This window comes from Impatiens glandulifera, chromosome 5, assembly GCF_907164915.1.
Source record: "Impatiens glandulifera chromosome 5, dImpGla2.1, whole genome shotgun sequence".
NCBI lineage: Eukaryota > Viridiplantae > Streptophyta > Magnoliopsida > Ericales > Balsaminaceae > Impatiens > Impatiens glandulifera.
Genome location: NC_061866.1, coordinates 43,178,179 through 43,194,549, shown reverse-complemented (window position 1 = coordinate 43,194,549; position 16,371 = coordinate 43,178,179). Strand labels below are relative to the sequence as shown.

Here is a 16,371-nt window from a genome sequence, read left to right as displayed (position 1 = left end):
TAATCAATGATGGTTTTGATTTGACAACATATTTGTAAAGAACCCCTTTGTTTTAAGATAATATATAAAATTATGGATCAAATTATGCTTAATATCCATATTTAAGATGCATATCCAATTATCCTTAAAAAAAAGGAGATATGAGAGAAAAAATAAACAATAAGTGAATTAGTATTGATTGAATTTCAGGCTTACCAAAGTAGTAAAAATATGAATATACTATATCTCATATCCATATTTTCTCTTAATTTAATAAATATAACTTAATTTATAAACCTAAACCTAATGAGGCAGAAGCAACTCAATGAAAGTAATGATGAAATATACTGGAAAACAGAAAACAATGAGAATTTTATTATAGGAAAGACATGGGAAATGGTTATAACAAGAGGACAGGAGCATAATGTGGTATGGTCTCCAAAGATTATTCTTCGTCACTAATTTATTCTCTGGCTGGTATACAGGAAAATGTTGACTACAAAAGACAGAATTCGAAAATACATAAACATTCATGATATCAACTGTGTCCTATGTTCGGGAGTTGAGGAAAGCATAAACCATTTATTTGGGGAATGCTCTTTTGTAATACAAATCTGGAGGATGTATGCTGCAAACATGAACATCATCAATTTTTCAAGAATATTGAAAGAAACCTAAGAGTGGATGAAGAATAAAGTAAAGGAAGATCCTTCTATGTAAGTATGTTAAAATGCTACTTTTGAGCAGTAATCTACAATATCTGGAAAGAAAAAATTCAAGAACTCACAGTGAAAGAAGTAGAACCGCTGAAGATACTTGGAGAGATATAACTTTAGATGGAAATGCACTCATTCAATCCTGGAGAGGAATCGAAAGGATTTAAGAGAATAGAAAACTCTGTCAGATATGGGATATTTCATTTGAGCAGAAGGTCACAAGTAGAATAAAAGTAAAAACGCGGTAGACGTTAATTGATTGTTGTTGTCTGTAATTTAATTATTGTTTCATTGTTAAATATAGAAATTGTTTAGATCTGATCTTAATTAATAAATATGAGATAAATATGGTCCTAATAGTATGTGATAGCTTAAATCCCAAATTTGATGAAATATGTATGTCTAAACCAACTTGTACATATATAAAATGATCGCATTTATTATATATATAATTAATTAATTTTTCTGCAGTATTATGAAATAACATTAGCGCGCACTAAAGATATGGTCTTTATATTACACATTAAAAGCAATCATAGTGTAATCATAACATCTTTTAATCGGCCAAGGATTGGCCTAAAGTTACTAATATTCAGCCATTCCCACCCTCTTACACCCAATGAAATCATTGTCCAAAGCTCTTACCATTGATCTAGAGGAACTCAACAAAGATCATGTCATCCTTGGGTATCAGCTAATTCCAACCATGACTCTGGTATATATTTTTTTATCTTGTTACATCAAACTTATCGTCTATTTGATTAGAAACAATTTATTGTTGCAATTCTAACGAGTATATAAATCTTAAAATTTGCTCAATAGACCATTCACATTCATCTTTTCATTGCATGAATAAAAACATTATTATCCCTATTGCATAATAAAGTTCATTTCTCTTTTATCTTCTTTATTTTATTAACCGTTATTAAAAAATAATCATTATATTGATATTACTCTCTCCATTAGTATAAACAAGCAAAAAAAAATACTCAACTCTAAATTCACTTGTTGATAAAAAAAAATCACATAAATAGTAATGTATAAATGATTAATTCTATTTAGTGTCACATTTATAAATCTATCAATATTCAATCAACTAAGCATTTAACATGATATAAAGACACACAAATTTTAACGTGAACTCTTAAAACACTTAAACCATCCATTATATTACTTATAATAGATTATATATTTTTTTTTTATAAATTAAGATAATTATTTAATCACACATTCAAAACAAATACATATAGAATGTATCTTTTTGATGGTGAAAATTCTTAAATCTAGGAAGAGATGAAACAATAATTGTATTACCAAAATAAAGATGATCATATAATTTGATTTCGGAATAAATAAAAATTGAGTTTAGAATAAAATCAAATAATATAAAAAAAAAAAAAATCATTTATTTTATCCGTTGATTTAACTAGACATTATATAGTAACTTAAGGTAAAAAAATACACTTGGAAAAGTAAATGAAAATTTTAGCTCGAATGAAAAAGAGAGAGGAGCAAGTTAACAAAGACTGTTAAGATTTCAGGAATATTTGGAGAAATGCCTGGCTAGGGTTTGGTCTACGAGGAATTGAACAACGATCTCGATCCACCAACGAGTTATCTGCAGTAATTCGGTCGGAGACTCAGTTCCGTTCCCGAGTTTGGACGGCGGCGGCGGCGAAGGGAAAGAATGGCCTCTACCCGGTAAACGTCTCCGTTCACTGTTTTTTTCACTCTCTGGGTAAATCATTTTGAGAAAGTAGTGAAATGGTTATTAGGAAGCAACTTTGCAGCAATTGCTATCTCTTGTTTCGTCCTCACACCAAATGCTTATCTTCAGCAACTGTAGAATCAAGTTTCAATGACACAGAAACCCAAATTAGATCATTATGTGATAAATCCAGTCCCCGACTCGAAGATGCTTTGCTCCTCTTTAATCAAGCAGTTGAAATCCACGGCCTGCCTTCTGAATCAACATGCGATTTTCTTTTACAAACATTTTCACAGTCGAGGAAGTATAACATGGTTATCAATGTCTACAATAAGATGAAGGGTATTCAAGTTTTTCGCAGTTTCATATCATTGCAAGTTCTGATCGAGTTTTTCCTTCATTCAAATAAGCCCGATTTTTCTTTTGGAGTGTTGGGCACGATGGTGAAGTGTGGTTTTCAAGTTAACACATATTGTATAAATGTTGTTTTAAATGGACTTTGTCGAAATGGTGATACTTCAAGAGCTGTAAAGGTTTTCAATGAATGGTGCAGAGGGTCTGTATTGCCTGATGTGATTACTTACAACACTCTTATGAACGGGCTTTGTAAAGAGGGTCGAATGGGAGAAGCAATGGATTTGTTTGATGACATGAAGCTGAAGGGCTTCAATCCGGATGTTATTACTTACATCATTCTTATGAACGGACTTTGTAAAGAGGGTCGAATGGGAGAAGCAATGGATTTGTTTGATGACATGAAGCTGAAGAACATCAATCCGAATGTTTCTACTTACAACACTCTTATGAATGGGCTTTGTAAAGAGGGTCAAATGGGAGAAGTAATGGATTTGTTGGATGACATGAAGCTGAAGGGCCTCAATCCGGATGTTTCTACTTACAACACTCTTATGAATGGGCTTTGTAAAGAGGGTCAAATGGGAAAAGCAATGGATTTGTTTGATGACATGAAGCTGAAGGGCTTCAATTCGGATGTCATTACTTACAACACTCTTATGAACGGGCTTTGTAAAGAGGGTCGAATGGGAGAAGCAATGGATTTATTTGATGACATGAAGTTGAAGGGCCTCAATCCGAATGTTCTTACTTACAACACTCTTATGAACGGGCTTTTTAAAGAAGGTCGAATGGGAGAAGCAATGGATTTGTTTGATGACATGAAGCTGAAGGGCCTCAATCCAGATGTTGTTAACTACAACACTCTTATGAACGGGCTTTGTGAAAAGGGTCGAATGGGAGAAGCAATAGATTTGTTTGATGACATGAAGCTTAAGAGCCTCAATCCGAATGTTATTACTTACAGTGCACTTGTAAATGGATTTTGCAAAGCTGGGAATTTCGACGAGGGAAAGAAACTTTACGATATGATGTTGGAAAAAGGAGTTGAACCGGACGCATTCATTTATTCAAGTTTATTACAGTATCTTTGCAAAATGAGGCGATGGGAGGAAGCTAGCGAGTTATTCAATGTGATGTCACACCGAGGAATAAAACAGAATCGGGTAATCTATAACGTTTTAATCGATGGGCTGTGTAAAGATGGAAGGCCTATGGATGCCATGCGGTTAGTAGACTTAATGGAGGAGAATGGTGAAGAGTCAGACAAAATAACATATACTTCACTAATCAATGAATTTTGTAAATCTGGTATGGTTACCGAAGCTTTAAGAGTCTTTGAAAGAATGGCTAAAGGGAATAATAATAAAATCGACATTGTTTCTTACAATTTATTAGCTTGGGGGCTTTGCAAGAATGGGAAGGTTGATGAGGCGGTGAGGTTAGTATCTTTGATGTTGAAAGACGAGAATCGTGTAGAACCAAATCATCAATTGTTAACAGCTTTAATTTACGGGCTATGTAAAGAAGGTCATCTAAAGAAAGCGATGGAGATTCATCGTGAAATGAACATGAGAGAAATATTTCCTTTTAATATACTAATACATGCTCATTTGAAGAAAGGAGATGTCGGTGAAGGAATGAAGTTATTGAAGAACGGGCTTGAAATGGGATTAGTTCTGGATTCATACACTTATTCAGCTTTGATAAATGGATTCTGCCGATTGAGAATGATGAACGTTGCGAAAGGTCTTTTGATTCACATGACTGTTCGTGGAATTCTGCTTACACCTCATCATTACAACACTTTACTAGAAAGTCTCTGCAAAGAAGGTAGTTTGGAGGAGGCAAAGGGTTTCTTTTTAGCGATGAGCAAAACAGACAGTAAGCCGAATGTTGCATCTTTTAATATAATAATTCATGGAACTCTAAGAGCAAAGGATCTACATTCGGCGAAACTATTCTTCGAGGAAATGCTTCAAATGGGCGTGGAACCTGATGTTGGGATCTTTTCAACACTTGTAAATGGAATAATGAAATTAGAACATTGGAAGGAGGGAAAAGCCACGATCGAGAGGATGGTGACTTGCGGTTATGGTCCTACTGCTGCTGTATACGATTCTTTGCTAAAGGGTTTTCTTGCGATGGGTGAAAAGGAAGAAATAATTGGTTTGCTTAGACGGATGGCAGCTGATGGGTTTCGTCTTAACAAAGAAATTACTGATACAACTCTCAAATGTTTGTGTCTTTTTTCTGAACATGATAATATTGAAGAGATCTTGCCTAGTTTTCAACAGGAGGTTTCTAAGGTGATTTGAGAAGAAAATGGAAGAATTGTATTGAATTGAAATTGTCAGCAGGTTTATATGGGCACTTTAATTTGAAATTTAAATGTAGACATATGTCCAAGGTTAAAACAAAATAAAATATTAGTTAGTTAATGATATTTTATATTTTGGTTGATAACAACAATTTAAATTTTTTTTATTTGCTTAATTTTTTTCTTTTTTTAAATAAGATATAACATTATCTCTATTTTAAATTAATGCGTTATAAGTGAAAATTGAATATGAAAGATTCATTCTTCAATTAAATATTTGGTGACTCTGGTGTAATTTACATTATAAGTTTTTTCTGTTTTAATATATGAGACTGTATTTAAACAAATGTTTTTTTATATACATATCATTTAAAAAAATAAGTATATACATACGTGTTTTGTTGATGGGTTAAGAAGAAATATTTAAATAGGCATTCAATTTGCATCCAACCAATCAAATGTCCAAATATATTTATTATCATTTAACCTGTAGCATTTTTAACTTGTAAGCAAACTCCATTTTATTTTTATTTTGACTTTCCATGACTCTTATGATTATTTAGGCAAAATTTATAAATATCAAAATTATTGGGTTCTATGTAATATATAGAAGGAGACGTCGCATCAAATGAAGAAGCTTGAAAACGACATATTTTGAATGTGGTAATAATTTCGCAAAACATAAATAACCGAATTTATTTGTATGTATAAATTTTATGGAAATAAATGTTAGATTTTGACTTAAATGAAATTATGTTTATTATGATTGATAGACATGCTACTGGTCACGTTTCTGTAACTGATTCCATGAGCGAGAGTTCCTACACTTGTTGATACTTGACAGTCATGTTTTCTGTACCCAATATGAGACCCAAGATCGACGATATGCACCTGTTGCTGAAGGCTGGGACCGACATGGCTGCACCTGATGAACCTAGAACTGATGATTGTTGTTGAGGACCGAGGACCATTGTTTGTTGTACTTGAGGATCGAGGACCCTTACTTCTAACTAAGGATCGACGTTGTTGCACGATAAGGACTAAAGACTAATGTTTGTTGCACCCGAAGACCGAAAACCGATGTTGCTGGCCAGGATTGACGTTGTTGTACACTGGCAAGAATATTCCAAATTTAACTCTAAAAAAAACAAATTTTCACACGTAACCCAACGTCGAATTCATTTTTCTTAATTTTCTATTTTTTTTTATAAATTAGGTGACAACTCTTTAGTCGTGTAGATAATTAAATTGAAAAAATCTAAAATAAACCTACGACGACTTCTCATTAAAAAAAATCTCTTCATCTCTTCCAGATTTTATAGGAATATAAGTTATGGAGTTGTCTATAAAATCTTAGTTTTAAAACTTAAAATCTTTCCAACCTTAAATTAAATCCCCTCTCAATTGACTTTTTTTCAAAACGATGTATTTTTTCAAAACATAAAGGGCGTCCCAGATTTTCAAAATCGTCATTTTAGACATTTAAAAAAAAGATCACAAAAGTAATGATTATAAGAATAATGTAAACCTTCTAAATTAAACCAAAAAAAATGTAAGAAATAAAATATATTATTTTAACCTTTTATTACCAATAACATTCTCTTTCTAATAACATTTTCTTTCACGTTTTAAAAAAAATTATAATTATTTTTTTATATAAATTAATATTATTTTTACATCCATTCCATTTAAAAGCATCGGTAAAAACCACTTTATAAATAATTAATTTTTTTATTTAAAAAAAAAAATTACTTAACAATAATTTGGTTTGTACTCGTTGAATCGATCTCAATGCAAACGCGGGCAAACGTGACTCGTTCAAATGAGTCAAAGTCGGGATCGAGCTTAAGCGGCTTTCCAATGAGTCCGGTGAGGTAGACAAGTGCTTTGGTATTATAAAGGTGTGGTGGAATGTTTCTTAGTCTCACCTACACTTGTTCGGATTGTGGCAGTTTGCTATTGATGTCCATTTCTTCATTCCATTTGGCGAGCTTGAAACATAAGCTGAACATGAAGGTGAAATCTAAGTCGGCAATGGCTTGGGCTTCGGTCTCCGTGCCAAAAGTGAGGAAGAAATAGCCAAAGTCGTTGACTTTGACTTTTTTAAGTTCATTTTCGCTCTATTGTCGGAAAAGGGTGGCCTTGATTGCTCGGAATGAGGCCTTGTGGGTGCCCATGAAGTGACCGACGACAACTCGCTTTGGAGCGGGTGTTCGAGCATTTTATTTTTTTGACTAGGATCCACATTGAGCTTGCCTTCATTAGCTGTCCCGTTTTTCCCCCAAACCTTATTGGTTTGTCATGTTCGATTTGTATTTATTTGTGTAGTGTAGGCATAGGTTTTGGGGCACTTGTAGAACTCTCTCATTACATTAACCGACCATAAAACGATTTCCTCGTATTCGTCTTTGTCGAATGAGTTTCAATCTTGCTCGAATCGGATTTTGAATTGGCATAATAAGTTGGTTCGGTGAAACTGTTAAAAAATACAAAGAGATAGACAAATCTCTCTATATTTAACAACTAATATATAGGTTAGTTTGAATTAGAATGATTGAAGGTTCACTTTTTATTGTAATTTATTGTCATTTTACTTGTATTTAGTAATGTTTTAATTACTTATAACTTTAATTAAAATATAAATATAAATAATAGATAAATAAGTAATTAATGTCTCACATCTCATAAGTCTGAAAATGTACAAAGAGTCATAACCCTTACATTTTATCATCAAATTTTATACTCATTTCAGCCAACTCCGATTTATAATTTTTTAATCGTATTATAATTTTTTAATCGTATTTAAGTGATCTGATATATATATTTTTTATCTTGATAGATCAAACTTATCGTCTACTTGAATAGAAATAATTTATTATTACAATTCTAACAAGTATATAATTCTTAAAATTTGCTCAAGACCATTCACATTTATCTTTTCACTGCATGCATAAAAACAGTATTATCCCTATTGCATAATAAAGTTCATTTCTCATTAGTTTTATCTTCTTGATTTCATTAACCTCTATTAAAAAATAATCATTATATTGATATTACTCTCTCCATTAATATAAACAAGCAAAATAAATATATTCTACTCTAAATTCACTTGTTGATAAAAAAAATCACATAAATAATAATGTATAAATAATTATTTATATTTAGTGTCACATTTATAAATCTATCAGTGTTCAATCAACTAAGCATTTAACATGATATAAAGACACGCAAATTTTAACGTGAATGAGTAAAATTAACGAACTCTTAAAACACTTAAACCATCCATTATATTACTTATAATAGATTATATATTTTTTTTTTACAAATTAAGATAATTATTTAATCACGTTCAAAACAAATACATATAGAATGTATCTTTTTTATGGTGAAAATTCTTAAATCTAGGAAGAGATGAAAAAATAATTGTATTACCAAAATAAAGATGATCATATAATTTGATTTCGGAATAAATAAAAATTGAGTTTAAAATAAAATCAAATAATATAAAAAAAAAATCATTTATTTTATCCGTTGATTTAACTAGACATTATATAGTAACTTAAGGTAAAAAATTACACTTGGAAAAGTAAATGAAAATTTTAGCTCGAATGAAAAAGAGAGAGGAGCAAGTTAACAAAGACTGTTAAGATTTCAGGAATATTTGGAGAAATGCCTGGCTAGGGTTTGGTCTACGAGGAATTGAACAACGATCTCGATCCACCAACGAGTTATCTGCAGTAATTCGGTCGGAGACTCAGTTCCGTTCCCGAGTTTGGACGGCGGCGGCGGCGAAGGGAAAGAATGGCCTCTACCCGGTAAACGTCTCCGTTCACTGTTTTTTTCACTCTCTGGGTAAATCATTTTGAGAAAGTAGTGAAATGGTTATTAGAAAGCAACTTTGCAGCAATTGCTATCTCTTGTTTCGTCCTCACACCAAATGCTTATCTTCAGCAACCGTAGAATCAAGTTTCAATGACATAGAAACCCAAATTAGATCCTTATGTGATAAATCCAGTCCCCGACTCGAAGATGCTTTGCTCCTCTTTAATCAAGCAGTTGAAATCCACGGCCTGCCTTCTGAATCAACATGCGATTTTCTTTTACAAACATTTTCACAGTCGAGGAAGTATAACATGGTTATCAATGTCTACAATAAGATGAAGGGTATTCAAGTTTTTCGCAGTTTCATATCATTGCAAGTTCTGATCGAGTTTTTCCTTCATTCAAATAAGCCCGATTTTTCTTTTGGAGTGTTGGGCACGATGGTGAAGTGTGGTTTTCAAGTTAACACATATTGTATAAATGTTGTTTTAAATGGACTTTGTCGAAATGGTGATACTTCAAGAGCTGTAAAGGTTTTCAATGAATGGTGCAGAGGGTCTGTATTGCCTGATGTGATTACTTTCAGCACTCTTATGAACGGGCTTTGTAAAGAGGGTCGAATGGGAGAAGCAATTGATTTGTTTGACGACATGAAGCTGAAGGGCATCAATCCGGATGTTATTACTTTCACAACTCTTATGAACGGGCTTTGTATAAATGATCGAATGAGAGAAGCAATGGATTTGTTTGATGACATGAGGTTGAAGGGCCTCAATCCGAATGTTCTTACTTACAACACTCTTATGAACGGACTTTGTAAAGAGGGTCGAATGGGAGAAGCAATGTATTTGTTTGATGACATGAGGTTGAAGGGCCTCAATCCGAATGTTCTTACTTACAACACTCTTATGAACGGACTTTGTAAAGAGGGTCGAATGGGAGAAGCAATGTATTTGTTTGATGACATGAAGTTGAAGGGCATGAATCCGAATGTTTCTACTTATAACACTCTTATGAACGGGCTTTGTAAAGAGGGTCGAATGGGAGAAGCAATGGATTTGTTTGATGACATGAAGCTGAAGGGCTTCAATCCGGATGTTGTTACCTACAGCACTCTTATGAACGGGCTTTGTGAAAAGGGTCAAATGGGAGAAGCAATAGATTTGTTTGATGACATGAAGCTTAAGAGCCTCAATCCGGATGTTATTACTTACAACACTCTTATGAATGGGCTTTGTAAAGAGGGTCAAATGGGAGAAGTAATGGATTTGTTGGATGACATGAAGCTGAAGGGCCTCAATCCGGATGTTTCTACTTACAACACTCTTATGAATGGGCTTTGTAAAGAGGGTCAAATGGGAAAAGCAATGGATTTGTTTGATGACATGAAGCTGAAGGGCTTCAATTCGGATGTCATTACTTACAACACTCTTATGAACGGGCTTTGTAAAGAGGGTCGAATGGGAGAAGCAATGGATTTGTTTGATGACATGAAGCTGAAGAACATCAATCCGAATGTTTCTACTTACAACACTCTTATGAACGGGCTTTGTAAAGAGGGTCGAATGGGAGAAGCAATGGATTTGTTTGATGACATGAAGCTGAAGGGCTTCAATCCCAATGTGATTACTTTCACCACTCTTATGAGCGGGCTTTGTAAAGAGGGTCGAATGGGAGAAGCAATGGATTTGTTTGATGACATGAAGCTGAAGGACATCAATCCGAATGTTTTTACTTACAACACTCTTATGAATGGGCTTTGTAAAGAGGGTCAAATGGGAGAAGTAATGGATTTGTTGGATGACATGAAGCTGAAGGGCCTCAATCCGGATGTTTCTACTTACAACACTCTTATGAATGGGCTTTGTGAAAAGGGTCAAATTGGAGAAACAATGGATTTGTTTGATGACATGAAGCTGAAGGGCCTCAATCCAGATGTTGTTACCTACAACACTCTTATGAACGGGCTTTGTGAAAAGGGTCAAATTGGAGAAACAATGGATTTGTTTGATGATATGAAGCTGAAGGGCCTCAATCCAGATGTTGTTACCTACAACACTCTTATGAACGGGCTTTGTGAAAATGGTCAAATGGGAGAAGCAATAGATTTGTTTGATGACATGAAGCTTAAGAGCCTCAATCCGGATGTTATTACTTACAGTGCACTTGTAAATGGATTTTGCAAAGCTGGGAATTTCGACGAGGGAAAGAAACTTTACGATATGATGTTGGAAAAAGGAGTTGAACCGGACGCATTCATTTATTCAAGTTTATTACAGTATCTTTGCAAAATGAGGCGATGGGAGGAAGCTAGCGAGTTATTCAATGTGATGTCACACCGAGGAATAAAACAGAATCGGGTAATCTATAACGTTTTAATCGATGGGCTGTGTAAAGATGGAAGGCCTATGGATGCCATGCGGTTAGTAGACTTAATGGAGGAGAATGGTGAAGAGTCAGACAAAATAACATATACTTCACTAATCAATGAATTTTGTAAATCTGGTATGGTTACCGAAGCTTTAAGAGTCTTTGAAAGAATGACTAAAGGGAATAATAATAAAATCGACATTGTTTCTTACAATTCATTAGCTTGGGGGCTTTGCAAGAATGGGAAGGTTGATGAGGCGGTGAGGTTAGTATCTTTGATGTTGAAAGACAAGAATCGTGTAGAACCAAATCATCAATTGTTAACAGCTTTAATTTACGGGCTATGTAAAGAAGGTCATCTAAAGAAAGCGATGGAGATTCATCGTGAAATGAACATGAGAGAAATATTTCCTTTTAATATACTAATACATGCTCATTTGAAGAAAGGAGATGTCGGTGAAGGAATGAAGTTATTGAAGAACGGGCTTGAAATGGGATTAGTTCTGGATTCATACACTTATTCAGCTTTGATAAATGGATTCTGCCGATTGAGAATGATGAACGTTGCGAAAGGTCTTTTGATTCACATGACTGTTCGTGGAATTCTGCTTACACCTCATCATTACAACACTTTACTAGAAAGTCTCTGCAAAGAAGGTAGTTTGGAGGAGGCAAAGGGTTTCTTTTTAGCGATGAGCAAAACAGACAGTAAGCCGAATGTTGCATCTTTTAATATAATAATTCATGGAACTCTAAGAGCAAAGGATCTACATTCGGCGAAACTATTCTTCGAGGAAATGCTTCAAATGGGCGTGGAACCTGATGTTGGGATCTTTTCAACACTTGTAAATGGAATAATGAAATTAGAACATTGGAAGGAGGGAAAAGACACGATCGAGAGGATGGTGACTTGCGGTTATGGTCCTACTGCTGCTGTATACGATTCTTTGCTAAAGGGTTTTCTTGCGATGGGTGAAAAGGAAGAAATAATTGGTTTGCTTAGACGGATGGCAGCTGATGGGTTTCGTCTTAACGAAGAAATTACTGATACAATTCTCAAATGTTTGTGTCTTTTTTCTGAACATGATAATGTTGAAGAGATCTTGCCTAGTTTTCAACAGGAGGTTTCTAAGGTGGTTTGAGAAGAAAATGGAAGAATTGTATTGAATTGAAATATTTGAGTTAAAAATGATAGTGATCATACTTGGGTGACTCTATTACTTAACACTATTGTCTTTTTCTGTTTTAAGATATGAGATTGTGCTTAAACAAATATTTTTTATATACATATCATTTAAAAAAAAAAAGGTAATTACATAAGTGTTTTGTTGATGGATTAAGAAGGAATATTTAAATAGGCATCCGATTTGCATCCAACCAATCAAATGTCCAAATATATTTATTGTCCAAATATATTTATTATCATTTAACCTGTAGCATTTTTAACTTCGAAGCAAACTTCATTTTATTTTTATTTTGACTTTCCATGACTCTTATGATTATTTATGCAAAATTTATATATCAAAATTATTGGGTTCTATGTAATATATAGAAGGAGACATTGCATCAAATAAAGAAGCTTGAAAACGATATATTTTGAATGTGGTAATAATTTCGCAAAACATAAATAACCGAATTTATTTGTATGTATAAATTTTATGGAAATATTTGTTAGATTTTATTACCAATAACATTCTCTTTCTAATAACATTTTCTGTCACATTGTAAAAAAATTAATATTATTTTTATATATATTAATATTATTTTTACATCCATTCCATTTAAAAGCATCAGTAAAAACCACTTTATAAATAATTAATTTTTCATTTACAACAACAAAATAAGTTACTTAACAATAATTTGGTGTGTGAGTTATGTTAAATTACAAACTAATTAACTAATTCATTCTAAATTTCCCTCTTATTTTTAAATGTAAACATTATAAGTTACGAGTTTATCATTGACTATATCACGAGGCTACTTAGACGACCCATATATATATATGATCCCATCCATGTGCACATTAAAGGGGCCGGATTGATGATGTGTTTTGAATTTGATGGTTAGCTGTTTGTAAGGTAGTATGCATGTGTGTGGTGGGGAATTACAAATTACAAATTATTAATAAGAAAAATGTACGTATGATTTTCATAAAGATTTGTCATAAAATATCGCTGACATAGTTTTTAAACAATTAATTCATCATATTTTATAATGACCTCAAAATCAGAGACCAAGGCTGGCTGATTGAATAAAACCAAAGGCTAACCTCCAAACCACACTTAATTATATGACCATCTCAAATCCACCCATTCTTATTGGGGATGTGAATCGGAAACTTAACCTCGTCGTCGTAGTTACTACGAAAGAGATATGACACACACAAAAATAGTCAAATTACGAAATAAACAAAAAAAGATTCCACTATAATACAACATATATACCATTTGGTAGAGAAACCTGCGATGGATCCAATAATGCAAACAGGGTGGTGGAAGAAATTGTCTATCTTTAGATTGTTTTCAAAAAGCCAGCAAAGAATATCATACACCATGTATGAAAGCGTGACTACTAGAAGACTTCGTATCTATCCCCATTAGAGTAGATTAGATTTAGATTAAATTATAGAATAGATCAAGAAGAAGAAGACCCTGAATTGGAGAAGGCATAGAAGCGAAAGGGCAGGCTGGGCAGGTCCAATCTTGAATTGAGAGACAGGAAAGAGCAACAGCCAAACAAGCGTGGATTGTTGAAACCAAACGGTTGCAGAAATCGAATGACCGTTTCCAGTGCCGCCCAATGTAGTTCCCAAATCTTATTTCTATCAGATCCAACCCAAACCTCATAAGTATCACCTTGTTCACCAAGAACCTCAACCCTCTTCATTTTGATGTTGATATAGTTGAAGCAGCTGGGATAATAAAATCACGTGGAACTTCCACCACAACCATGATTATAGGTATCTACAATAAAAGAGAGATTAAGCGATGTAATCATAACATGTTAAATCTAAATAGAATGCAGATTTGTCTGATATGTAGCTGCATTCTGCAATGTTAAAAAAAAATAAAGCTAAAAATACAAAAAAAGACAGTATAAAAAAGAACAACAATAGACATAATTTGTGATATATAAATAATATATATTTACAAATTGGTGTTTGACAAAAATAAGATCTGTTCTATAATATTCGTAATAAAATAAATCAGAAAAAAAAGATTGAAAAGAAAAAAAGACTTGCACCTGCACTAGAAAGTCAATACCAACAGCCACATTACCTGCACAAGAACCAGCAACCGCACCTACACAGTCTCACACAGTTAATTAGCAGGCGCTTCCACAAGCAGATGAAAAACCAACATCTACAACATACCACAAACAGTAGGGATGAACTGTGATTGCACCAGTAAAACTACAGCCTGCACAATACACAACAACATCACAACCTGTAGCAAAACAACAGACATCAGGGATAAACTACGCATACACTTATTCAACGAGGGACTGCTCCAGCACCTGCACCAAGATGCTAGAACCTGAAACGCAACTCGACCAGCTGCAGTAGGCGAGATTCGTGTCTCTAGGAAGGGCAGTCGACCTTAGGGCCGGCCCTGGGGTAAGTCAACCTATGTAGTTGTATAGGGCCCCTACTTTTATAGGTCTCATTTTTTAATATTTAATAATATTATATTATTAATCTTAATTTTTCCTTTTTTTCTCCTTTAATATTAAATATATATTATATAATATATATAACTTTTTATCTCATTTTTAATCTCTTATTTTCGTATTATAATATATTAATCATTTATATCTTAGTTTAAATTATTAAAATTTATTTTAATTTTTTTACTAATTTAAGGGTCCCAAAATTTAAATTTGCATACGGCCCCAAATTCTTAGGGCCGGCCTGTAGGCCTGCACCCTAAAGATCTGTATCTGCACAACACCAAAGGAACATACCGCATATGCACCAGAGCAAAACATAGACTGTCACAGCAAACTGCAGGAGGTAGGTCGAATCATCGACCGCGCTAGAGGTAAGGCGACAAACCCGATGTGCATAACGTGCCAGATGTGTTGGTCGTGCCAGATGTGCCGATACGTTAAGAAATAGTTGTTAAAGAAAGCAGACATTGTACTTGTTAAGAAATACGAGAATATCTTTTAGGGTTTATTTGGTTAACAGACAGTTTCATCTAGACAATTTGAGAAGACGATTAAAATAAAACAAAGGAGATGAACATGTCTCTTGCAGATCTTGTTAACCAAAATCTGCAAAAAGAAGACAAAAAACTCGACGGACAATTTCTAAGAGAGAAATCGCTAAACACTTCAAGGGAATGTTGCATTAGCATCATCCCCAAGACCATAAAGAACATTTGACGCCACTCCATTAAATTTCATTTTTGCGAGAAGATTGTAGCGGAGAAGATTCATACTAGGGTTTAAAAAATCGATAAGAGAGAAAAAAAATAGTGGAAGTGTAGCAGAATAATTTCTATTTATTTAAATTATTACTTCAATGTTGTAAATAGAAATGAAGTCAACATCACTCGATAGCGTTTGTTTCACTTTTTTTTGGAGAAATGGCTTACGCCATTAATTAAAAAGACCCAAAAGGGTAAAATGAGTACAAGAGCAGAAATTGAGCTTACAACAGTATGCTCAAAGTCAACACACGATGGCCATAAAGAATCTACAGTTTTGTCTAAGAAACGCATATGGACATGAAATCATAAGTACAAAAGTGAATAAGGAAGGAAGCTAACAATCAATCAACTAAAACAAGACGATAGGGGTTGATTTCCTCGGATTCGTCTCTCTTGTCTTTGCCCTTGTTCTTTCTTTCCTTCTTTCTTGTCATCCTTAGGTCTTTTTGGGATATATTTCCGGATAGAGTTCCGGCTTCTTCGTCTTCGCTAGCTTCTCTTGTCACTTTTTTCTTTTGGGCTTGAGTTTGGAGTTGAGCGTATCAGTTGTTTCCCTTAAGGTGGTTTCTTTGACAACGTTGCGGCTTTCTTTGGTTTCGTAGCTAATGGTTTTTGAGATGTTTTGGCTTTCGCTATCATCCACGTCGATGTTGGGATTTTCGAACATAA

The 16,371-nt window shown here is 33.7% G+C and overlaps 2 protein-coding genes across 2 annotated transcripts; both read left to right on the top strand.

Moving 5' to 3' along the window:
- Positions 1–2,205: 2,205 nt before the first annotated feature.
- On the top strand, positions 2,206–5,075 carry LOC124939427 (pentatricopeptide repeat-containing protein At1g62680, mitochondrial-like). Its single transcript, XM_047479903.1, has one exon. It carries the CDS (start codon positions 2,460–2,462, stop codon positions 5,073–5,075), a length of 2,616 nt encoding a protein of 871 aa, XP_047335859.1. The 5' UTR covers positions 2,206–2,459.
- A 3,620-nt stretch (positions 5,076–8,695) lies between these two features.
- On the top strand, positions 8,696–12,494 carry LOC124940145 (pentatricopeptide repeat-containing protein At1g63080, mitochondrial-like). The gene has a single exon (XM_047480628.1). The coding sequence runs from the start codon at positions 8,956–8,958 to the stop codon at positions 12,409–12,411; it is 3,456 nt and encodes a 1,151-aa protein (XP_047336584.1). The 5' UTR covers positions 8,696–8,955; the 3' UTR covers positions 12,412–12,494.
- Positions 12,495–16,371: the final 3,877 nt, after the last annotated feature.

Excerpts from the sequence above, each read along its gene's own strand:
- LOC124940145 (XM_047480628.1), top strand. The coding sequence starts at position 8,956 with ATGGTTATTAGAAAGCAACTTTGCAGCAATTGCTATCTCTTGTTTCGT.
- LOC124939427 (XM_047479903.1), top strand. The coding sequence starts at position 2,460 with ATGGTTATTAGGAAGCAACTTTGCAGCAATTGCTATCTCTTGTTTCGT.